The sequence below is a fragment of the Thermobia domestica genome, chromosome 5 (assembly GCF_964235325.1).
Source record: "Thermobia domestica chromosome 5, izTheDome1.hap1.1, whole genome shotgun sequence".
NCBI classification, from domain to species: Eukaryota; Metazoa; Arthropoda; class Insecta; order Zygentoma; family Lepismatidae; genus Thermobia; species Thermobia domestica.
In genome coordinates this window covers 177,639,267-177,662,643 of record NC_137458.1, presented here as the reverse complement: position 1 = coordinate 177,662,643, position 23,377 = coordinate 177,639,267, and the positions used below count along the sequence as shown (strand labels likewise).

Below are 23,377 nucleotides of genomic sequence, written 5' to 3'. Positions count from 1 at the left end.
GGGCTGCCCACAGGGGGGATGTATGGCGCAATCTGCGCCATTGAGAAAAATTTTGGGGTGGATTTTACTCTACTTTCGAACTAGCAATTTTACTGTCGGAATAGCATTAAAACACGATTTTGAGAAGCTAATTTTCAAAAATTTTCCGAGGTGAACCCCCGTACCCCCTGCTTCGATACTCGATGAATGAAGTACCGCGCAAGTAGCCGTATGAAAGGAAAGGTTGGTTCGTTTTAAGAGAGAAGGGCCGCCCACAGGAGGAATGAATGGCTCAAGTTGTGCCATCGAGAAAAATATTGGGGGGAATAAAAAAAATGGGGAAGTATTTTACTCTAATGTCGAGTAAGTAATTTTGCTGTCATCAGAATAACATTGGAACACGATGCAATTTTTTTTTTTTAATCTCGAGAATGAATCCCCCTACCTCCTGCTTAGAAACTCTATGAATGAAGTACCGCGCAAGTTGCTATATGAAAGGATGGCGCCAAGTTCTGGTGAACAACAGTTACAAACACTCAAGGAATCACTTTCAAATTTAGATTTGAAACTTGCCTATGTTGTCTGTTGAAAAATATAAAGTAGTTTGACATAATTGTGAGCTAGTGGTAACCATACAGACAACAGCCAAGTTTCAAATGTAAATTTGAAGTGAGCCAGTGAGTGTTTGTAACTGTTGTCCACCAGAACTTGGCGCCTATTTTTGTGATTTCAATTCTTTTTAAGGCCACTCGTACTTGGCTCTTTTACAGGAATGTTTTTTGTTGGATATCTCTTCTTTTTGTAGGCTAATTTCGAGGATAACATTTTCTTTTGGTATCAAACTCAATAACTTGTAACTTGCGTCTTACTTTTCATGTACAAGGGAATTATATCAATATTTTGTAAAGAAAAAAATAATACTACTAATTGTAAAAAAAGAATACCTGTGCCATACACAGTGTGTACAAGTTTTTATACCCTTCAATATCCTTATAGAACATATTTAGTATTGTACACTACCAAGACTACTAATAAAAGTAATGCCATTTTTATAATTACTACTGCCTCTACTACTACTACAAGCATTCTATAATACTACTACAGGAAATAAAAACAACAAAAATAACAATTACTAGTACTATAAAAACTACTGCTACACTGGTCAATTGCTTTTAGAGGACTTGAGTTTTGAGGAGGGAAGAGATTATTAATTTTGGGGGGGAGTGCGCCATCAGCTTTGGGGGGATGGGCACCCCTGATTATCAGTAACCTTCACTGAGTAGGCTTCCTAATGTAAATTGCGTCGTGATGGTACATCAATTACCTTAATCTTTTTACATATTTCCCTTCTCTTGTTGCTAATTTCAAGCAAACCAAGAGAATAAAAGTTCCTTTTAAATCCAAACTTTCAGCTTCACTCGAGTAAGGGCAAAAGATATCCATATTCTGAGCTTATCGCCACAGGCCATTGGCTTATTGCCAATGGATTGTTCTTTTTTTCAATTAGTTAATCTGGGTTTTATTTTATACAACTCCATTGGAGATTCGACCCTCTTAATGTTAGGAAGTACATAGTCGTAACTAATGCAACCTTGTCCTTCACTCAGTGTGATGATATAAACAGAATTATGTTGACTATATCGACCTTGCCATGAGTGACGTCATTGTATTTGATACTTAAATTGAAAACAAAATTAATTCAGTATTTCATTACTGTTGTAACATTGTCATGACATCATTGTTCTTAATTTCTATCATCTAAGTTAAGAGTAAATAGCCAGTTTCGTATCTGTTATCAAGCAATTAGTTGTTGTCTTAAGACCTACTTAATTCAATATCATTTCTGTCTGTGAGCCTAACATGTATCCATAGCAGTTGTTTGTACGAGTACCTGTCGATATGTTAATTGTTAAATGTTTCATTGTACTTTTCTGTGTTAATCTCTTCACTGATGAAGACTGTTAACTGATAAAGATTGATAATAAGTCTGTTAATGATAATAATGGCTCCCATTGCCATTGTAGTCCTGGATCCACAGTACATCCCCGTAAAAATTTGTGGGTGCACGGAGTTTTATTGTTGTATTGTCTTCTTCGACCTTCGTTGTCTGCTTTTTCTGGGGTAGACATCTCAATTATGGTCGCTTATCTCCACAGACGCCATTTTCCAATATGGCCGAAATATAAGCAATCAGCATACATAACTAAGGAACTAAGTCCCCTAGAAAAGTCATCTTGGTGCCGAATCATAGGTTTTATAGATCATGGAATTCGAATATTACCACAAAATTGCTATATATTGAAGTATTTTATATATTACCGACAAAAATACATTTTATATGTAAAGGGTGGACCATTTAATTCATCCACGGGAATATGTCGAAAACTACAAATCGAATCAAGGAAAGTTTTCAATTATATTTGTTCGAAACAAAGAGAGACATATTTTGGCCTACTCTTTAAAACCACCAGATCAACAGTGTTGCCAATTCAACACAAAGTTGTATTTTTTCAAATGTCACTACTTCAGGTTATTACAAATTTCAAATCAACATTTAAAAGAAAAGCAATACCACACTTATTGTTAGTGTTGTAAACTAACGACGCTACAGTATCACAAACATTAAAAATAACCAAACTTTGAAGGCTTCTAAAACAATACTAACGCAAGTGAGGCTTGCGAGGGAAGGCACATTGAATGTACCTTAGTGTTAAATACCTCAGTCATGATATGACATATTTCGAATAAATGTGAACAAAATTATAAGAAATTAAAAATTAGACTTTTACAAAAGACTTTATTTCGAAAAATTGTATAGATAACTATCACACCTAATTATGTAAGTTGTTTTCAAAAATCATGAAGATCATAATTCCGTTTACAGCACTTTGATATCTGAAACCATCGGAGAGAAATGGAAACTAATGTTAAAGTTAGCAAGAGTGCTTAAAATCATGTAAGTATGAGAACTTGTTGCAAATACAACTGCCAAAAACTGTTAACACTACGACATTGTAAGTAATTTTCAATTTCTTATCATTTTCATCCTATTATTCGAAATACGTCAGATCATGATAATAGTATTTGACACTAAGGTGCATTCGATATGCCTTGTCCCGTCCGTCTCACTTGCGTTATAATTATTTTAGAAGCCTTCAAAGTTTGGTTGTTTTTAATATTTGTGATACTGTAGCGTCGTTAGTTTACAACCCTGAACAATCTGTCGTATTATTTGTTCTCTTTCTAAATGTAGATTTGAAATTTGTAATAACTTGGCGTAGTAGCATTTGAAAAAATACAACTTTGTGTTGGAATGCAACATTGTTAATCTGGTGATATAAAGACCACGCCAAAAATGTCCCCCTTTGTGACAAACAAATTTCATTGTAAAGTTCTTTTGATCCGGCATATAGTTTCCGAAATATTTCCGTGGATCATTCCAAATGCTCCACCTTGTATATGTGGTATATTGTATTTATTACAGACATTAAAGCCCTGTCTATGTTAACTTAAAAGTATGCGAAAACAAAGTCGATATACAAAATGGCTTATGGTTTACAATATATCGTCGGCGGCAATTCAAAACCTGCTATGTGCATTTTGCAGGAGAAGCGAAAAACAGTATCCTGGCTAGCTTTTTGGCTTTATAAAAGTGATGTTATAAGTAATATTTGATGCTGCACGTAACTGGTACCTTCTCAAGTTACTTGAAAAGGTATCAAGTTACGTGCAGCATCAAATATTACTTATAACATCACTTTTATAAAGCCAAAAAGCTAACCAGGATACTGTTTTTCGCTTCTCCTGCAAAATGCACATAGCAGGTTTTGAATTGCCGCCGACGATATGTAAAAGCAGTATATCAAATATTAGTATCATTATGAATTATTACTTGTTAATGGTTCAAAATATCATTAATACAAGCAAATTAAACCATTAGAAAAGTTGCTGATGACTACACAACTGAGTATTCTTACAACATTTCCCTCTTATAAACAACATTATACACAACATTTGAGCAACCACAATATTTACAGTCTCTAATATTATTTTGTCATTTTGTTGAGGTAACTGCAAAAGTTCTGATTTCTCGCTACATTCGTTCACAAATCTTAAATAGCAGTCTCTTAGTTGTTGACTTGAAACTAACAGTTGAGTGTGGAGGAATTTACACTTTCCGTTTTCTTTATTTTGCAAGGCCAGTCGAAACTGATTTACTTCTTTAAGCAAATTGTTATATACTTCCTTTTCGTTATCGCCTTAGGAAGCATCCCAAATCATTTTCTCTAGTGTTTAAGAGACAATTAACAATCCTTGAAACGCCCGGAAATAATGTTCTCCATTTAGTACACTCTTAACTGAATTCACTCCGAAGCTCTCTGTTTCAACCAGAGCATCATCGAAACCGCTACCGCTTCCAGCACACCGTAGAGCATTTTTGTACAATGAAACGTTTCAAGGATTGGCAATATGATATGAAATTCCTCTGGATTACTGAGAACTGTGTCCACAACTGTACAGAATACTGCTTTGTCGCAGAAGACCGGAAGATTGGGTTGTCTTATAGATTAACAGTCTCTCTTGTTGTATCATAGGTTAACAGTTTTCAAGGGCAGTGTAAACAGTAACGTAATCAGTAACTGGGGAAGAAATAACCTGGCAGAAACCCAAATTATTTTATTAGTACAATCTCGGATGAAATTAAAGAGTGTACACTGCTCCACTTTGGTGATACATGCTGAATGTTCCCTAAAAACGCACCACATCGAGTAAGAGAAATAACAAACTCAGTTTTTAGAACACATATGGATGCCTTATTAGATACATAAAGCCAACATCTTCAGCAACTTTAAAGTTGTTTGGAAGACCCGGTTTGGTTGTATTCTTTCTTTGGTTTAGTATTTTTTTTTTTACACCGTAGATCACACTGAAGTTTACAAGTTCTCTTCATCAGTACAGTTTGTGAAATCTTTTTCTTTCTGTGGATCTCTTCTGATGTCTGATGTTGAAGAAAGAACCAGGGCAATATGATGGCTTCCAAACGTACCTCAGAACAATACTTGTCTTCGAAGTCGAAGTTTTCAAAAGCTCCTGTTGTAAAATCTCTTAAGTTAAAATGACTTGGTATTGGTGTGTAAGCAATGTCACAGGTTTCTACAGAGTACGCAGAGAGTAAATTTATGTTTCTTATTAAATCTTAGTAGCTAATGGAAACACCAACCCGATTTAAGGAAGTTATTAATGTTTTACTTTTGCATCGATCATAAAATGTATGCGCCATCATCATATTGAAGTGGTGTTTTCTTCATACCATGCAATACCTGATAATACATTATTTGGAATAGAGAGAATAGTGACAAAGATTTGCGTTCTAGAAATGATATCATCTTCCAGTTCATTAGGGTCTATCGTTATCAATGTTTGCGACATCATGGGTAAGTCTCCTGCCGCTTTCATGGGTAAGTGTATTTTGCTCATATTGAATAGGAATGAAAAGAATGGTAATACAATATTAGACATCGTCGTCATCTTCCAGGATTCTAGAAGGTCTGTGGAATCACAGAATTTGTCGCTTAAGTTAAAATCTACTTCCTTAATAGCATTACATAGAAGTATCCCTGCAGTCTTTACGACATTGTGAGATCTAATCATTTGGGCTGAAACTTCTGAACTCAGATCAAAAGAAAATACAAGCAAAGGTTCGTTTCGGTTTTTTGGTGGACAAAACTTGATTTTGTTCTCATATTCTCTAACCAAAAATATCTTCACCTCATTGTTATAAATTGGAATACTGTCATCGAAGTTGTCAGCTCCCTAATTTTAGAAAGTGTGAAGCCATAATCCTTACTGAGCAAAGGGTCAATAACTGTTTTGCTTGCTTGAATAACTGGAATTTCTGTAACAATTTTGTATTTTTACAGAATGTTCGGCTCTTTAACATTTGACAGGCAGTCATATTTTCTAAGATAAGCTTTCATGCAGTACATCGGCTGCAAACAACTTGTGATAACTATCTAAATCTGCGATTGTAGCCGAAATGTTACCGAAGATAATGCATGGAAGGTTATCTTGGAATTCTTTCTGGTTAGGAACTCGGCTGGAAGTGGTTAATGACGGATTTTAATACAATTTGTCCTCATATTGAACTTGGACTCCCCGAAAATCTTTGGACTCCCTACGATATAAATTTCTGCGTACGCCCTTGGCTATATTATACATCTGATTTCAATATATCGCAAATTTAAGATAACATTCGTATTCTTTGATCCCGAAAACCTACGATTTGACACCAATATTACTTTCCTAGGTGGCTTAGTTCCTTAGTTATGCATGTTGATTCCTTATTTGGTGGCCATATTGGAAAATGGTGTCTGTGGAGATAAGCGACCATAATTGAGATGTCTACCCAAGAAAAAATAGAAAGCGATAGGTTAAAGAACATGATGCAAAAATAAAACTTCGTGCACCCACAAATTTTTACGGGCATGCACTGTGGATCCCGGACTATTGTCTTGGATGAACTTATGGCATTCTGTAGCCTGTTGGATAGTTATTATATTATGATGTAGTAACTAACTAGATGTAGTAATTAACTAGATATGTATCTCTTATTTCTCCTTGTGAACCTACCATTCCATTTTCATGTATCAAAGTAAATAGCTTAATTGTATCTCAATTGTGCTATTCTTTATGATTGTACTTAATTTTTATGCAGGTACCATCATTGTTTTCTTATGTATTGTTCAAGATTAATCTACGAAAGTCATTGCTTATTATAGTAGACAATGATGAAATGCAATCATGCGACTGCTCGATTTAACTTTAATCCTTTTCCCCTTACAATTTGATGATACTGCCTTGCCATCATATCTCCCCCTTTTCTTAATTCATAGTGTCAGAGGTATAGCAAAATTCTCTTCTACGAGGGTCACTCCAAAAGTAAGTTACCCATGCTCCATTCATACCTCACTCACTTCTTGGTAATTTTCAGAGTCGAAAATTATGAAGCAGTGAGAATGTGGTGATAAGCTCAGAATATGGATATCTTTTGCCCTTACTCGAGTGAAGCTGAGAGTTTGGATTTAAAAGGAACTTTTATTCTCTTGGTTTGCTTGAAATTAGCAACAAGAGAAGGGAAATATGTAAAAAGATGAAGGTAATTGATATACCATCACGACGCAATTTACATTAGGAAGCCTACTCAGTGAAGGTTACTGATAATAACTAAACAGGATACTTACAGGTCAATTATGACCTCAACAACTCAAAAAACAAGAGGAAGATTAGTCAATATTTACAGATGTTTGGAAAGTTCTAGGATGCATGACATTGTATCATCCGACAACCTTCTGTACACGTGTGTATGTGTCATGCATCGTATCCTGGGTGCAGCAGTTGTTGAGAACCAATGAGAAGGCATAAGGGCGACAGGTTTCCATATTTAGGGACCTGACGCACAGGATGCTGATTACTACAAGGTCTGGGTGTGTTCCTCGGAAATACTTAAAAGGACCTCAGAGTCTCCAATTGAGTGATTCGAGACTCGGGTTTCAGATTCGGAACGTCAGTCGTCAGTAATCGGAGAAGTCATCCAAGTGCGACTTGTTACACAGAGATACAAGACATCAGTCAAGGTATGTACAATCGATTATTGTAACATCATATTCATGCTTAGGGATGTCATAAGGCACTTCAGAATCTTTTGTCTACCTACAGTAAAGCTCTCGAGAATAAGATCAGTAGTCGCACATTTGCATTTCATCATCCAACCTAAGTAAAATAGTACTAACAATTTAATTGCCTGTTATTTAAAAAACTATTATTTCTCTTTTTGTAGCAAAACTCTAAGTTGTATATTGCTTGACTACCTATGTAATAAACCTCAATAAGTTTTAACTGGAGTCTTTACTATTTCCTAGATTAAGTTCCCACTATTCCCAAGTATTTCTTGGTGTAAGTTTAGTTTATTTTTCTCTTGTGACCACCGATAAGATTTAGTGAGAGCAGTTCTCCCAATATATATGAGAGGTAAACGAGCAGAATGATAAGAGAGAGCTGCACCATCGTGACATTACTTACTTGGCACAAATTTTTGGAAATATTTCAATCCTAATTTTTAAAAGAAATGTGTTGTGCGAGCCAAGTTTTTAAGTCAAGTTGGCTCCAGCATTGAAAATTCAAATTTCTCCAAATCGGTGAGAGTACAAATTATAATTTTGGTGATACAAATTGGTACATATCGAGTACAAATTTTTGGTATAGTTTTCATTCGAATTGCAAAGGAAAATAAGTTATGCAGGCCAGTTTCACCCGTCACCAAAAATTATAATTTCTCGAAATTAGTGGGTGTACAAATTCTAATTTTGGCTGTACAAATTGATACGTATTGAGTTCACATTTTTGGTGCGGTTTTGATTCGAATAGGGAACGCGAATATGTTGGCCGGCCAGTTTGAGCTTCCATCAAAAATTCATATTTCTTGAAATTGGTAAGGGTACAAATTCTAGTTTTGGTGATACAAGTTCTTACATATTGGCTACAAATTTTTGGTACATTTTCTTTCGAATTGATAAGAAAAAAGGTTTTGTGCTCCCCAGCTTGACGTCCTGACAAAAATTTAAATTTTTCAAAATTGGTGAGGGTACATGTTCTCATTGTGGTAGTTCAAATTGGAACGTACTGGGCCAGGCACGTAGCCAAGGGGGGGGGTCCGGAACCCTCCTTCGAGGACAGAAGTGAAAAGAATTAAGGAAGGATGAAACAAAATGAACTGAGAAAAAGAAGGATCAGCGTTAAAAATAAACTACAGGAAGCTTTTGGTTACTCTTTTTTATGAGGAAATTTGTATTACTTGCAATACATGGTTGCGAGGTGAGCGATATATCCTGGAAGAGTCAGGGAATTTGAAATTTCAGTTGCGGAATTCTCAGAATTTCTGCTACTAGTCAGGGAGATTTTAAGCTTCCGAAAGCATTGTGCCGTTGTGTACATTTTTTATCATGATTTTTCGTCATCGCATCGTTGCAATATCAAACATTTTATTTCAAAAACAATTTTCTACTGCTGCTTTAACCTGTCATTTGAAACAGACAGTAGTTGACGGAATAATAAAAACAAAAGTTAACATTTGATTCAACAGAAACGCAGATATTGCAAAATATTTTCCAAGACATTATTGAGTATGTAATTTTTTATAATGGTGAATATGTACTTTTTATAATAGTGAATATGTACTTTCTATAATAGTTGAGTCATAATGAAAGGAAAATTGTTATATTTGAATAAACAGAGGAAGGATGTAAATATTGTATAATCTTTTTCAATACTTTTTTTTTTATTTTACTCGGGATTTCTTCATAGTTTATTACAATACTTACCAACATATCCTCACAAACCAATATATGTTGATAGTAAAGTATTTTACATTGTTCGAGCTCCTGGGTCTTCAGAATTTCATGTAACGCCCCCTCCCCCCGTTTCGAAATCCTGGCTAAACGAACCAACATATGTTTCAGTGAAATTGTTGAGAATGATCGAGCTCCTGGTGTGATGACCACAATATTTCATGTCACGGAACCCCCTTCCTTCACGAAATACTGGCTACGTGCCTGTACTGGGTAGAAATTTTTGTACAATTTTGATTCAAATTGGAAAGAAAAATACGTTGTGTGGGCAAGTTTGACCTGCCTACAAAATTCTGCCTGACATCACAAGTGACGACGCCAGCTTTAATTTCGTAGGGGGCAAAGGACGGGCAGATATATTTTTTCGGGGCAGCTATTTTTCATGCCAAAAATAATAGTTTTATTATGTTTGACCTACATTACAGTATAACGTGTATTTCGTTGTTGTTCTCATATTGTATAATTATAAATTAAACTTATTTCAAGTAAAATTTGTATCTAACAAATAAGGCAACGTCTGCACATGAAATACAGTGCGTCCCACTAGTTTTCAAACACGAAAAAAACGTTATAATTTCCGAACAAATATACATAGGAAAATGAAATTCACAATACACGTAGCTTGTTTCATGCTGAATACATGACAGTCACAACAGGTGCTGCAAGTGTCCTCCCTGGACGTCAAGACGTTTGTACACGGCGTTCTATATTGTGAAAAGTCCGATGTAGAGCCTCCGGTGTGATCTCATGAATCGCGTTCTCAATGTTGTTTCGCAACTCTTACAGTGATCGTGGGTTGTTTCTGTAGACACAACCTTTAAGAAAACCCCATAAGAAGAAATCACGTGGTGTCAAATCCGGGAATCTTGGCGACCACAATCCTTTGGAGATTATCCTGTCACCAAAAAAAGGACTCAATTTCTGCCATGGCTACGTTGGAAGTATGGCATGTTGCTCCGTCTTGTTGGAAATAATCGCGACATAGTTCTTGATCGTCCAGCTGATTCACAAATTCACTGAAGATGTGTAAGTAAACTTGTGTGTTTACTGTATCTTCAAAGAAGATGGGTCCAATGATACGCTGTCGGGAAATTGCATACCAAACTCCCACCTTCAAAGGATGAAGTGGAATCTCATGGAACACATGCGGATTTTCGGCGGCCCACACCCGAGTATTCTGCGAGTTCACATAACCGGAGAAATGGAACCAAGCTTCATCTGTGAACCAAGTATAGTCTAGGATTCCTGGATTTTTTTTTTTTTTTTTCCTCCACTACCCCTGCCTTTGCCAATTGCTTATGGACTAACGGCAGACGCAACTGCCCATTAGTGTTAATCTCTCTCTACTTATTATTTTATCTCTCTTCTCCTTTGGTAATTCTCCAACCCTATTTAGGTAGGGGGTGGGCTTTCTTAACCTGAGTTCTTGTAAGCTAGCTCAGGTCTGATATCCTTTTTTATATATATATATTTCTTCTTTTCTTTTATTTATTTTCTGAAATAAAAAGAAAACAAATTTTCAATACATACATAATACAAGACAACACACAATACACATTCACATATAATAATATTTAAAACAGTTGTTTATCAGTTGCTAAAAGAAGTTGGTTTTCACCTGTGTCATTAGAGTAAAGGAAAATATATCGCTTAATTATTGGTTTTCACCGCTTCTTAGATATTCACGTTGACACACTAATAAACACCCTTTTCAAGATACTTTTATCGGTTTTCACCTGAGTTGTTCGGTTTTCACCTGCTTTTAAGGTACAGACATTAACACTTAACACTGACACATTATATTAATTAACTAATTACTTATGGTTCCACCTGTATGACTTTCGGTCTTCCGAAATTATATGACTTCCGGTCCTCCGAAGTCATATATCCCTTTATAGCGGTCCTCCGCACAATATTTGACAATCATGCATTTGATATTTCTTTACTGCCATGCACACTGTACACAACACAACATAGTACGGAAACACAACACAGCACACAAGACACTAAACACTAAACATCAGGTAGTAGATAGATATAGTAGTTTAATTATTCTGGTTTTCTTGTCTCCTCCTGGCTAAGTCCATACTGATTATTATTCTATTTATTTCCAAGATTGTTTTGCATAGTCTATTTAGAGTGCGTCTCAAGTCCAGATTTTGTATAATGCGAAATAGTCCTTCCCTGTCTTTAATTCTTCTTAATTCAGTCCTGTCATTTTGGTCCTCTTGCTGTAATACTATATTGTCACATTCAAAAAGTAAATGATCTGGGGACTGTACTTCTCCACAGTCGCACAAATCTGAATTTAGAAGGCCAAGTTTGTTGAATGTTGTTCTGAAGGGTCCGTGGCCGGTAATGAATTGAATTGTATGTTTGTTTAATTGTAATTCTCCAATTTCTAGTCTATTCTTGATTTGTGGGAAGATCTGATACACCCTTCTTGATTTTTGAGAGTTGTCCCAATTATCCTGCCACATATTAGAGATGTGTTCTTCTATTTCTGTCATAGTTGACACTCTTCTTTGTAGAAGACGATCGACTTTGTCTAGTCTTCCTCTCTGTAACCAATACCTTGCAGCAATTCTGAGTATCGACAGATGAAAGGGTTCTATTCCTAAAATGATTTGTAGTGCTTCAACAGGCGTAGTTGCCATGGCACCTGTCATTCTCATTAAAATTTTCCTTTGGGCACTGTCGAGTTTATTTCTTATCTTAATATTTTCTTTAATTCTGTGTCCCCAAACACTAGAGCCATAGGAGATTATTGACATAAATATGGCTTTGTAGTAGAGGCTAGCATCTCTAGGTGTCAGCTTGAAATCTTTGGCCAGTATGTAGAATATTTTATTTGCTATGCCCACTATTTTTTCCTTTTGTTTTTCGACGTGCATATTGAAGTTGAGCGATTCATCTATCCACACTCCTAAATATTTGAATGCCTCCTCGCGTTTGATAGATTTATCCTCAATTTTCACTGTGGGGTTTCTCTCCAACTTTTCTTTAACCATGATATATTTGGTCTTATCCGCAGATATTTTAAGTTTTGTGGATTTACACCAATCCGAAAGCGTATTCATTATTACACAAGCATTCCGTTCCAGCTCTCTCCTAGTATTAGCATTTGTAATTAATGCTAAGTCGTCTGCGTATGCGATTACACCTTTCGTTTCTGTTAAGCTGTTTAGTTTTACAAGACCTGGTTGGAGAGTCACATCCCATAGAAGTGGACCTAACACTGACCCTTGTGGTGACCTGGATTGTCATGCGACAAAGCTTGCAACCAACGACAATACATCACGCGCTTTTCCCAATCTGTAGTCTTCAACTCCTGGACGACTGTAACGCGATATGGAAACAGCTTGGCTCTTTTGGCGGCTCTTTGCACAGTTGACTTTGACATCCCTACCTCTTGTGATAATCGACGCAGGCTCTTCTTAGGGGACTGCAAAAGACGTTGCCGCACATTCTGTACTGTCTCCTCGGACATCCGTGGACGCGCGCCTCCATGTCCCATAAGCAACGTTCCTGTTGTTTCGAACTTGTTCACCAAATGATGTATTGATGATTTCGATGGTCCTTTATGGCATCCAAATTCACGGCAAAATTGACGTGGAACGGTCTGATACGATCCCGATATCCAATATTTTTTTTTAACAATGAACACGTGTTCCTGTACGGTGTACAGAGCCATCCTCGTGATGCAGCGACTCGAGTCACACTAACACACGCGCACCACGCCAAGCAGCACTTCCCCTGGCGCCACCTATCGTCTTTGTTTTGACGTGTGCGCTTCTGTTCAACCCTTTCTTGTGTTTAGCATGAAACAAGATACGTGTATTGTGAATTTCATTTTCTTATGTACATTTGTTCGGAAATTATAACGTTTTTTTCGGGTTCGAATGCTAGTGGGACGCACTGTATTTTTCAGTGCAACTTATGATAGCTTAAACATAAATTGAATGAATTTTGCGTATGCTACAAGTAACACATTTCTCTTTATTATATGTATATATGTAACTAGGGGCTGCTGAAAAACTAGTAGTCCAACCGAGAAGAAGTGTAGGTAGAATGATGAAATTGTATAGTTTTGAAGAACATATCTCTGTATATACAAATACAAATTTTCATATTAATAATGAAATTCTTATTGTGTTTTCAGATCTGTCTGAAGTGATTATGTGTGCCCAACCAGCGAACTTTAAGAACATCGAGATCACAGCTCTCATAAAGAGGTAAATTCATGAGGAAATCAGTGAAACACTATGGGACTCTCCTCCGTTATACACAATGGTAAAGAAATGAGTGGTACAGGATTTAAAAGTGGTGATTTCTCAGCACATGATGCTTTACATTCAGGAAGACCAAAAGCAGTGACTGTCCCCGAAATCATGGATGCAATTCGTGACATTATTCTTGAAAATTGCAGAATTTCAGCACAATCTTTTGATTGTGTGTCAAAGATTGTGGACATTTTTGTGAAACGTGTCGGTAGCATAATTCATAATGACTTGGGCATGCGCAAGTTCTCGACATATTGGGTTTCCAAAAATCTATCAGGAGATTAAACGAGTGAAAGTGACGACATCAAAGGAAGTATTCTCCCGTTTTGATGACGATGCACATCAACTTCTGTCACGAATAGTAACCACGGACGAAATATGGTTGTTCTGGGTTAAAAGTGGAACTGAAAAGGTAGGTAGGGGGAGGCATCACGCCATCAACCTTGTCTATCATTGCCCATTGTAATTCTTTTAGAAAGTGGGGGGACGCCACAGATATTCTCTGGAAGTGAGGGACAAAGTCCCTCCGCGTTCCCCTCTCTTTTAACCCTGGTTGTACTGCTACGATTCTGAAACAAAACAACAGTCAATGGAGTGGTAGCACTCATTTTTCTCTCGCCCCAAGAAGTCCAAGAGACAGAAGTAGGCTGAGAAAGTGTTTACAGCATTCTTCTGGGATAAGGACGGAGTCGTACTCAGACTACCTGCCCAAGCGTCAGACATTTAATGCAAAATCTCAGCATTACTCACAAAACAAAGAAAAATTGAAAATACAACGCCGTGGAAAATAAAAAGAAAGAATTTTGTTCCCTCAGGAGAATACATCTTTTCATCAAACACTGCAAGCACGAATTTTGTTCCTTCAGGAGAATACACCTTTTCATCAAACACTGCAAGCACAACCGACCTTGTATGATCTAGGATTTCAATGTCTAGATCATCCTCCTTATTCTCCAGATTTAGCTGTCTAACTATTACTGGTTTCGCAAACTCAAGTAACACTTGAAAGAATGCCCTTTTAGATTTCATAAGGATGATGCTACGAACAATGGTGCGAGGAAGTCTCTAGATGTTTTGAACTGGTCTGCAAAAACTGGAGCACTGTACAAGGAAGTGTATTGAACCTCGGCGAAAGTATATAGAATAACTAAAATTTTACCATTCCGTCAGTGGTCAGGTAGACGTTACGTCAGTGCTGTGAAGCAAAGTAACTAAGGGAGCACTAATTACTAACTAAAGGTCAACACTCTGACAATACGTTTCATTGAGACTAATCAATTTAATTCCATATCTTTATTATTATTTGCAGTAAGAAAAAACACAACTCTTTTTATCTCATTCATAAATTAACTTCTGGTACTCGCAAATTAAGCTGTTATAAGAACATTCTATGAATATTGAATGCTGTGAATAATGTTTCAGAAAAAAAAAGAACCTTTAAATAAAACAAAATGTGTAGCTGAAAACTTCAAACGTGGATCAATACACACAAGTTATTTAATGTATTTAATATAATTAACGGTTTTACCTTCTTTTTGTTTCTAACAAAGGTTCATCCAATGCATAGAAAACAAGTCGACCAACTCTATTATTGTTATTTGCTAGGCACAATGAAAAGTTCTGTTTTCAGTTGAATGGGACCTACAATGTTACCTATTCTCACTGTTGGAAACTAAAAATCTTAAGAACTATAACTAAAATTTACCGGGAAAGACGCTAAATTAGAGAATAGAAACATACGTGCATACCAAGATGTTCAAAGAAGAAAGCTTGAACACTAATCTGCCACGTAGTAAATGTATAGATAATATAATTTAACAATGAGATTGGTTATGATACTGAGTATAAAATAACCCATGTAGAATATTTTAAAATCGTAGATGTCTGTGGGGGGGGGGGTAGTCCGGGTTGCAGTAAGGGGTCAGTATTAACCACTAGGGGGGCGCTCGCCCCCTTACCCCCTCTGGCGTCGTCACTGGACATGACCTGCCATCCCTCACGAAATTTCTTGGGATACAAATTCTAATTTTGGTGTTACAAATTGGTACACATTGGGTACAAAATTCTGGTAACGTTTTGATTTGAAGTGGGAAGAAAAAGTATTGTGCGAGAGTGCTTGATCCGCCATTAAAAAATCAATTCTCGCGAAATTGGTGGGGGTGCAAATTATAATTTTAGTAGTACAAATTGGTATATATTGTTTACAAAGTTTTAGTACCATTTTGATTCGAATTGAAAAAAAATATGTGTTTTGATTTGATTTGATTTTTAGTTTAGCGTCCCTTTCAGCAGCGAGGCTATATGAGACGTGGACCTACTGATTAACGTGGAATCCGAACCACATGAGCTCCCACCGGGAATAAAATATGTGTTGTGTAGGCCAGATTGCAGTAATACTGGTCCTCCATAAAAATTCAAATTTTTTCTTAATAAGTAGGGTGTACAAATTCTAATTTTGGCGGTACACGTTGGCTCATATTGGATACAATTTTTTGGTACCATTGTGATTCGAATTTGAAAGAAAAATAAGTTGTGCGATCCAGTTTGACCTGTCATCGAAAACTCAAATTTCTCGAAATTAATGGAAGTACAAATTCTAACTTGGTGGTCCACTGGGTATTGATTTTTGGTGCCATTTTGATTCGAATTGGAAAGTAAAAGAGTTGTGCGGCTGTAACGTATACTATTAACGTACATCATCTAAAATGTATTGATTAATTTATATTATACACATATGTTACGTTACATTCCAGCCCACAGTCCGTGGAAATTTAAAAAAAAAGTGTCAAAATGATCCAGTCACATTAAATGAGGCACGACAAGTTATATCACTATTACCTTTATTCTCCAAACTTCATTAATTATACTTTTCTATTTCGCTTGTCATAGCATCGTTTAAATAAACGACTATCTGCTGTTATGATAACTATAAATGCAGATTACACATAGAAAACCAACACATATTTCAACTATTGAGATTAAATCTTATTTCTTTTATTTAGAATCAACAACATATACAGTAAAACCTGTCCTCAACGGACCCTTTATTAAACGGAAAACTGTCTTAAACGGAAATATTTCACGGTCCCATGAATTTTGGAGAACAAAACGTGTAAAATTCCCTTCATTAAGCGGAAACTGTGTTACGCGGACAACGGAAAGAAAAATAAACATTTAACGGAAAATTCTGAGTTCCGGACAATAGCGTTTAGAAGATGTTTAGACATTCTGTGAGCCATATACATTATACTGTCTGCGATAACATGTTCGTTCTTTTGTTAAATATTTCTGGACAGTGTTGACCTTCCCCAACCACTACTCATATTCAGCCCCACAAATTGTCCTTAATCCCCGCAACTTAATCAAGAATCATATGGAATGTCGGAAAGAAGAAAACGAGCTAGAGGAAGAAGAGGAATACGATACCGAGTTCCAAGAAGAGTGTAGAATAAATACATATCAAGATTCTCTCAGAACTTTAAAAACATTGCAAAAATTTGCCTTACGAAAAAATTATTCTGATTCACTTAGTATAATTTCTCAGGCTAAAGTGTATGCAGAAAGTCAAGCAGCCAAGCAGCAATGTACACAGAAAACCCTGCTTGGCTATCAGAAAAATAAAGAAAACGTGTGCATAGCACAATTTGTATTCATTTTAATTTTCTTGTGTATTTATTCGTAGAAGAAAGAAGTACTGTAATCGAACAATGTACGTACGGCAATATATTTTCTCAGTATGCCCCATTATAAGCATATATTTTTTTAAAAGAGGAAAAGTCTACCTCCACTAAGCGGAAACCTGACTTTAACGGAATTTTTTGCAAGTCCCGCTCGATTCCTCTAAAGACAGGTTTCACTGTATATTCTTTCTTCTTCTTCTTCTACACGACAGATTGTGTACTTTTATGCACCGTTGCCCAAAATCAAGACCGTGTAAAAATAGAAGAAATTACAAAATAGATATACAAAATCGTTGTACGGCTCTGCTCCACCCATTATCAAACATTCAATCTTTTTGAAATTGATGGGGTACAAATTTTAGTTTGGGCGGTACAAATTGGTACATATAGTGTACAAATGTTTGGTGCCGTTTTGATTCAAATATTAATGAAAAATAAGTAGTGTGGGCAAGTCTAACCTGCCAACCTAAATCCAAATTTCTTGAAATTGGTGGTTGTACAAATTGTTAAATATTGGCTACAAATTTTTGATACCGTTTTGATTCCTATTCGAAAGAAAAATAAGTCATGCCTGACAGCTTGACCCGCAATCAAGAATTCAAACTTCTAGGTATTGATGGGGGTGCTAATTCTATTTTTGGTGTACAAATTGGTACATATCTGGTGCAAATTTTTGGCCCCGTTTTCATTCGAATTTTAAAGCAATTGTGTTGTCCGGGCCAGCTTGTCGTCAACTAGGTTCAAGCAGCCCTCCAATTTTGTTTCCTTAATTTTTCATAATCTATTAAAATGATGCTTTTTAAGATGCTTAATTGTTACGTTTTCTATGATTCAAGAAATTAAAATATTATAGCAGATGCATTACTAACATAGAGTGTGAATTATTATTTAAGGAACAAAATAGCGTCCATATAAGAGTACATTTATTGAATACTTACAACCATCACCATAGGTAACTCAAAGAAATGAATAATACAGACGGCATGTACAAAGTTACAATAGAAATTTGTGTAGTATAGTGATTGGAGTTTGATTATCAAGGAGACAGTCCTTGAATTCCCTCGTGTGTGTTTATAAAATCATACGTTCGTTTCATACGGTGTCAAGTCATGTAATGATATAAAGCACAAAGCATACTCACAGTCAATAGAGTCCTCCTATGATCGTCAGCACTGAACGAGAAATCTTGAAGGTCCAGAGAAGGTTGGAGTAACCAAACTATATGCTTCGAAGAATAACTGACTGTTCGGATGACGAACGAATGATTGAATGATAATGACTGTTCAGAATTGACAGTTTTTATACTAGTTTGTAAGTTATTTTGAAGTACACTAAAAGAAAAATACGGTTTTCTTTATTTTGTTAAAATAGTCACTTAGAAAGTGTTTATGTAATGTGTTTTGATTATTTTGGAAATTCCATTTGCACACTCGTTTCTGACAAGGTCATGGGACTTGTTTTCATTTTAATTTTGTTTTTGGATCATTTTTAAAATTATCTTCACGGAAGAAAAACAGAATTCACGTGAGTATAGCAATTCTTTAACTTTTTCATCACTTATGCCATTGGAACATAATACTATTATGTTTAAACTAAAACTCATTGTGGTATAATCCGGTACTAATCAAGTACTTTCATATGACATACAAAAGTCATGAGTACCAGGTGTATTAAGTCCTGATTTGAGGGCCTGCTTGACCTGGGCCCCCATTTTGTTTCGTTAATTTTTCATAATCCAGGATGGTTCAAACGAAACAAACTACAGTACAGTCCTGTACAAACGAAAATCTTTCAAATGAGTCGAATAAATCGTTTGTACAATGTGGTGGGGGTCCCAGGTTCACACAGCCCCCAATTTTGTTTTCTTAGTTTATCATAATCTATTATGGGTAAACTAAAAGTCCTTGTGGTACAATATAGTACTAACCAAGTACTTTCATTTGTCAAACAAAAATCATGTGTACCCGGTGTATTAATTCGTTATTTGAGGACCTGCTTGACATGAGCCCCCATTTTGTTTCGCTAATTTTTCATAATCCAAGACGATACAAACGAAACAAATTACGGCACAATCCGCTACAAACAACGGTCTTTCAAATGAGCCAATTAAATCGATACTAGGACATTTTGTTGGGCTGCGTGAACTTGGCCCCTCACTTTGTTTTCTTAATTTCTCATACTGCAGTACAGTACAAACAAAAATATTTGGGGACCGGTACAAACGAAGTACTTTTTATTAATATGCGGAAATCGTTTGTACCGAGAGGTGGGGGGGGGGAGGCAGGTTCACAAGGTTAATAAAATTTCGATTTGTTACAAAAATATCTTACCTCAATAGCCTCTTTTGCAACGAACAATGAACGTCTTCCTTAGGTTTTCTTCTGACAACCCTTTGTGTTTGTCAGTGAGAAACGTTTTGTAGATCTAAAAGTTCCTTTCTACATAAGCAGAAGTCGCTGGTGCATGTGAAAAACATCGAATGTGTTCCTGTGTTAGATTCTCTTCCAATTCCATGTTTTTACTATTAAGTACATTTGCAATGTCACAGATTGTTTTGTACCCGGGATTTTTGCCTAATATTTGGCAAGTTTATCTGATGCTATTTTCGCAACACCATGAGTTTCACTGGACAATGTCGGCAATAATTCGCCCAACAAAGAGAGTGAATGCTGCAAAGCACTGTCACGGGATTCCAACTATTTGATAATTTCAGGTGATTTTTTCGAAATATTTTTATATTTTCGAAAACTGATTGTGTATGTATTTAATTTTATTCTCAATGTCACTTGTAGAGAAACATTTTTATGACACATAATCTACGTCTAATGTCTTGCTTCATCATCAGGATTAAGTGAGTCTTGTAACTGTCTTCACTTGATTTTAAGTTATCTGCATAATGCGTCACAGCTTCTGGCCACCAGCCCCATTAGGTTAAAACTGGTTGCGAAGGTAGGGGAACATTTTTCACAACTTCGCGAAAGATATGTACGCGCGAAGGAGCTTTCACAAATATATATATATATATATATATATATATATATATATATATATATATATATATATATATATATATATATATATATATATATATATATTAACACTTCATACAAGACCGTCCACCTCCTAATATTGATATCTGATTGTCTCTTTCTACCACACGATGGAGACCGTGTGCAAGCCAAGTCAACTGCTATTCAATGCGACAAACTCAATGTTTTTTAAATATCTATATCTATATCTATATCTATCTATCTATCTATCTATCTATCTATCTATCTATCTATCTATCTATCTATCTATCTATATATATATATATATATATATATATATATATATATATATATATATATATATATATATATATATATATATATATATTCTACATCTGCATTTACAAAATGATTCAGTTCACTTTAAATATAACCCACTTTCTCATTATATACTTTGAAATATGCTAGTATGCAGTAATAAAATACTGAAATATGCAGTATCATCCAAAGTTTACGAAATATGCAAGCAAATCGAAAAACACTCAAAATATGCAATTATATGTGCTATCATATATGCCTCAAACGAATCCTTACTAGTCAGTCGGAAAGAAAAAAATACTTTCGACGCGTTCCTGCATGTTATTATAAACATGCATTTTGTATATAAATCCAGGCTGTAATAATATATATATATATATATATATATATATATATATATATATATATATATATATATATATATATATATATATATATATATATCATATCCTGACTGGAGTTGCCAGGTTTTTCAGAGGAAAAAGAAAGATAGAAAAATAAGAGATATGTGATATTCAGAATTTACGTATAAGAAACACATAAATTGTTACAATAGTAACTTAGAATAATTTTAGTTAAAAACTGGGGCGTTTGATTTTTTTTAAAAAAACTCAATATGAAACATACATTACAATTCCCGGTGAAAGCTCTCGTGTCACATAGTTTTGGTGCTAAGAGAGACGCTAAACTCAAATCTAACTCAGTATATGACACAAATCTTTGTTACTTTTCAATTAGGCCTATACTTAGTGAAGATTCTGCATCTGTTAACAGTCTCATTTCATTTTTTACACATTTAAAAAAAAATCCTTAGAAAACATGTCGAATGACATAACCACTTGGAATTCTTGTTTTGTTAGTTTTTAGTTATTATTTTTCCTGACAGCAGTATATCATTACTGATTGAAACTGCAATATGATCCAAACAGTGGTGACAGACGAATGGTATGATTATTATTAAATATTCTGCTTGTTGGTACGTTCTGGAACTATGATTTGTTTTCGAACTATGTTTCGGGTCTTCCAAGTTTCCTTTTTATCCCCCATGTTTTAGTCTATTTTTTCAAATCGTCAATTAGTTTTTGGTTTTTCTTCCTACTCCTCGTTTTCCTTCTATCTTTACCTCAGTGGCGGTATGAAGAAGACAATTTCTTCGCAAGATATGTATAACCAATTGGCCTTCCTACGAAGGATCCTATTCTCTCCTACCCGTTTTTAAAAATCGTTTGTTACTTATTCCGTCTCTTTCATTTTCTTAATCATCGTGCAATACCACATTTCGAAATTCTCTTAATACTTCTTCCCTAATCCGTAATGTCCAAGTCTCTGAACCATATAGTCTAATACTCCATATATATTATTCGACAAGTTTCTTTCTTAGTCCAATATTAAGCCTGCTAGTTAAGAGTGATCTTTTCTTGCTGAATATCTCTTTGACTATAGCAGCCTTTGACCTGATCTCTTCTTTTCTCTTTGACTTCAGTGTCTCTTGTCAAAATACTTCCCAGATACTTGAAATTATCGACCTCTTCAGGTTCTCTTTGTTCTACTTTGACCTGTAAAGGTGTGTTTTAACGGGATATTTTCATGACTTTCGATTTTTCGACGTTGATTACCATTTCATATTGTTTCCCAGTGTCAATTATATTTTCCATTGTCTGTAGTTCTTCTTATGTTCTCTCTATAGTAACTGTGTCATCTGCTTATCTGACCTTTTCAATGATTTGCTCGCCAATCTCGGAATCTCCAAATCCCATTAATGGTTCCTTCATTAACCATTCACTGTAAATGTTGAATAGTTGGAGTGACATATTACATCCTTGCAACTCCTCTTCCAATCTCCAGTGGTTTCTTCTTCATTCAAGCGCAACTTCACTCGTAGTTTTATGTACAAGCTGCGAATGAGTCGTCGGTCTCTCAAGTCGACCCCGATTTCTTTTTAGTATTTTCAGAAATTTGGTCCAATTGACTCAGTCGAAAGATTTTTTTGCTAGTCGATGAAGCACAAATACAGTCAAGAACTTATTCTGATAAAATTCCCACCAGCCCAATAGCATCTTTGATGCCTTTTCCTTTCCGGAATCCCAATTAATCTTCCTCCAATATATCTTTGATCTTATTTTCCAGCCGCCTGTTCAGTATGCGCACAATAATTCTTCAGGTGTGGAAATAAGACTAATGGTTCTGAGATAACTTAATTTCTTTGCCTGTTTTTTTTTCGTAAGCAATGCAACCATTGTATCCCTTCCCCATGCCGTAAACGTCGCCAACACCTAATGGCCCACTTGCCGGTAAATGTCAATTGTCGATATAGCGACGCATCGAAGGATTGCAGCTAGTGTGCCACTGGCGGCAGGGTTTCGTCGAGTCGAGACAGATATCTAGAGTCGGAGTGTTGAAGTTACCACCGTGTGGCAGCGAGGACTTCATTTTGGTCCGCGTTCCTTAGATTCGTCTCGGAGAATGGCGAAAGAACCAACACAACAATCACCAGTCATGTGCATGCGGTTATTATGCTGACGATTTGTTCCTAAAGTGAGCTCCATGGGTCAAGAGTAACATGATGAAGGGAAAAATCGCGAGATGAGTGCGTATAATTGTATGAATTTAGATGGCAACATTCGCCGATGCGCCATGCTCCAAACGCGAAAATGACCAAATGCGCCAATTGTGAAAATGGACAAATCTGCCAATTACCAAATCTGCCAATTACCAAATGCGCC

The 23,377-nt window shown here is 35.8% G+C and overlaps 1 protein-coding gene across 1 annotated transcript in view; it reads right to left on the bottom strand.

The window, feature by feature from the left end:
* LOC145685332 (tubulin beta-4B chain-like) overlaps nucleotides 1–22,465 on the bottom strand; it is a 100,394-nt gene extending 77,929 nt beyond the window's left edge. Inside the window, exons 1-2 of the mRNA XM_081757708.1 lie at nucleotides 22,367–22,465; nucleotides 18,488–18,625 (exon numbers count right to left, since the gene is read on the bottom strand). Coding sequence (XP_081613834.1) covers nucleotides 18,488–18,625; nucleotides 22,367–22,465 — 237 coding nt within the window. The remainder of the gene's footprint in view (nucleotides 1–18,487; nucleotides 18,626–22,366) is intronic.
* Between the last annotated feature and the right edge of the window lie 912 nt (nucleotides 22,466–23,377).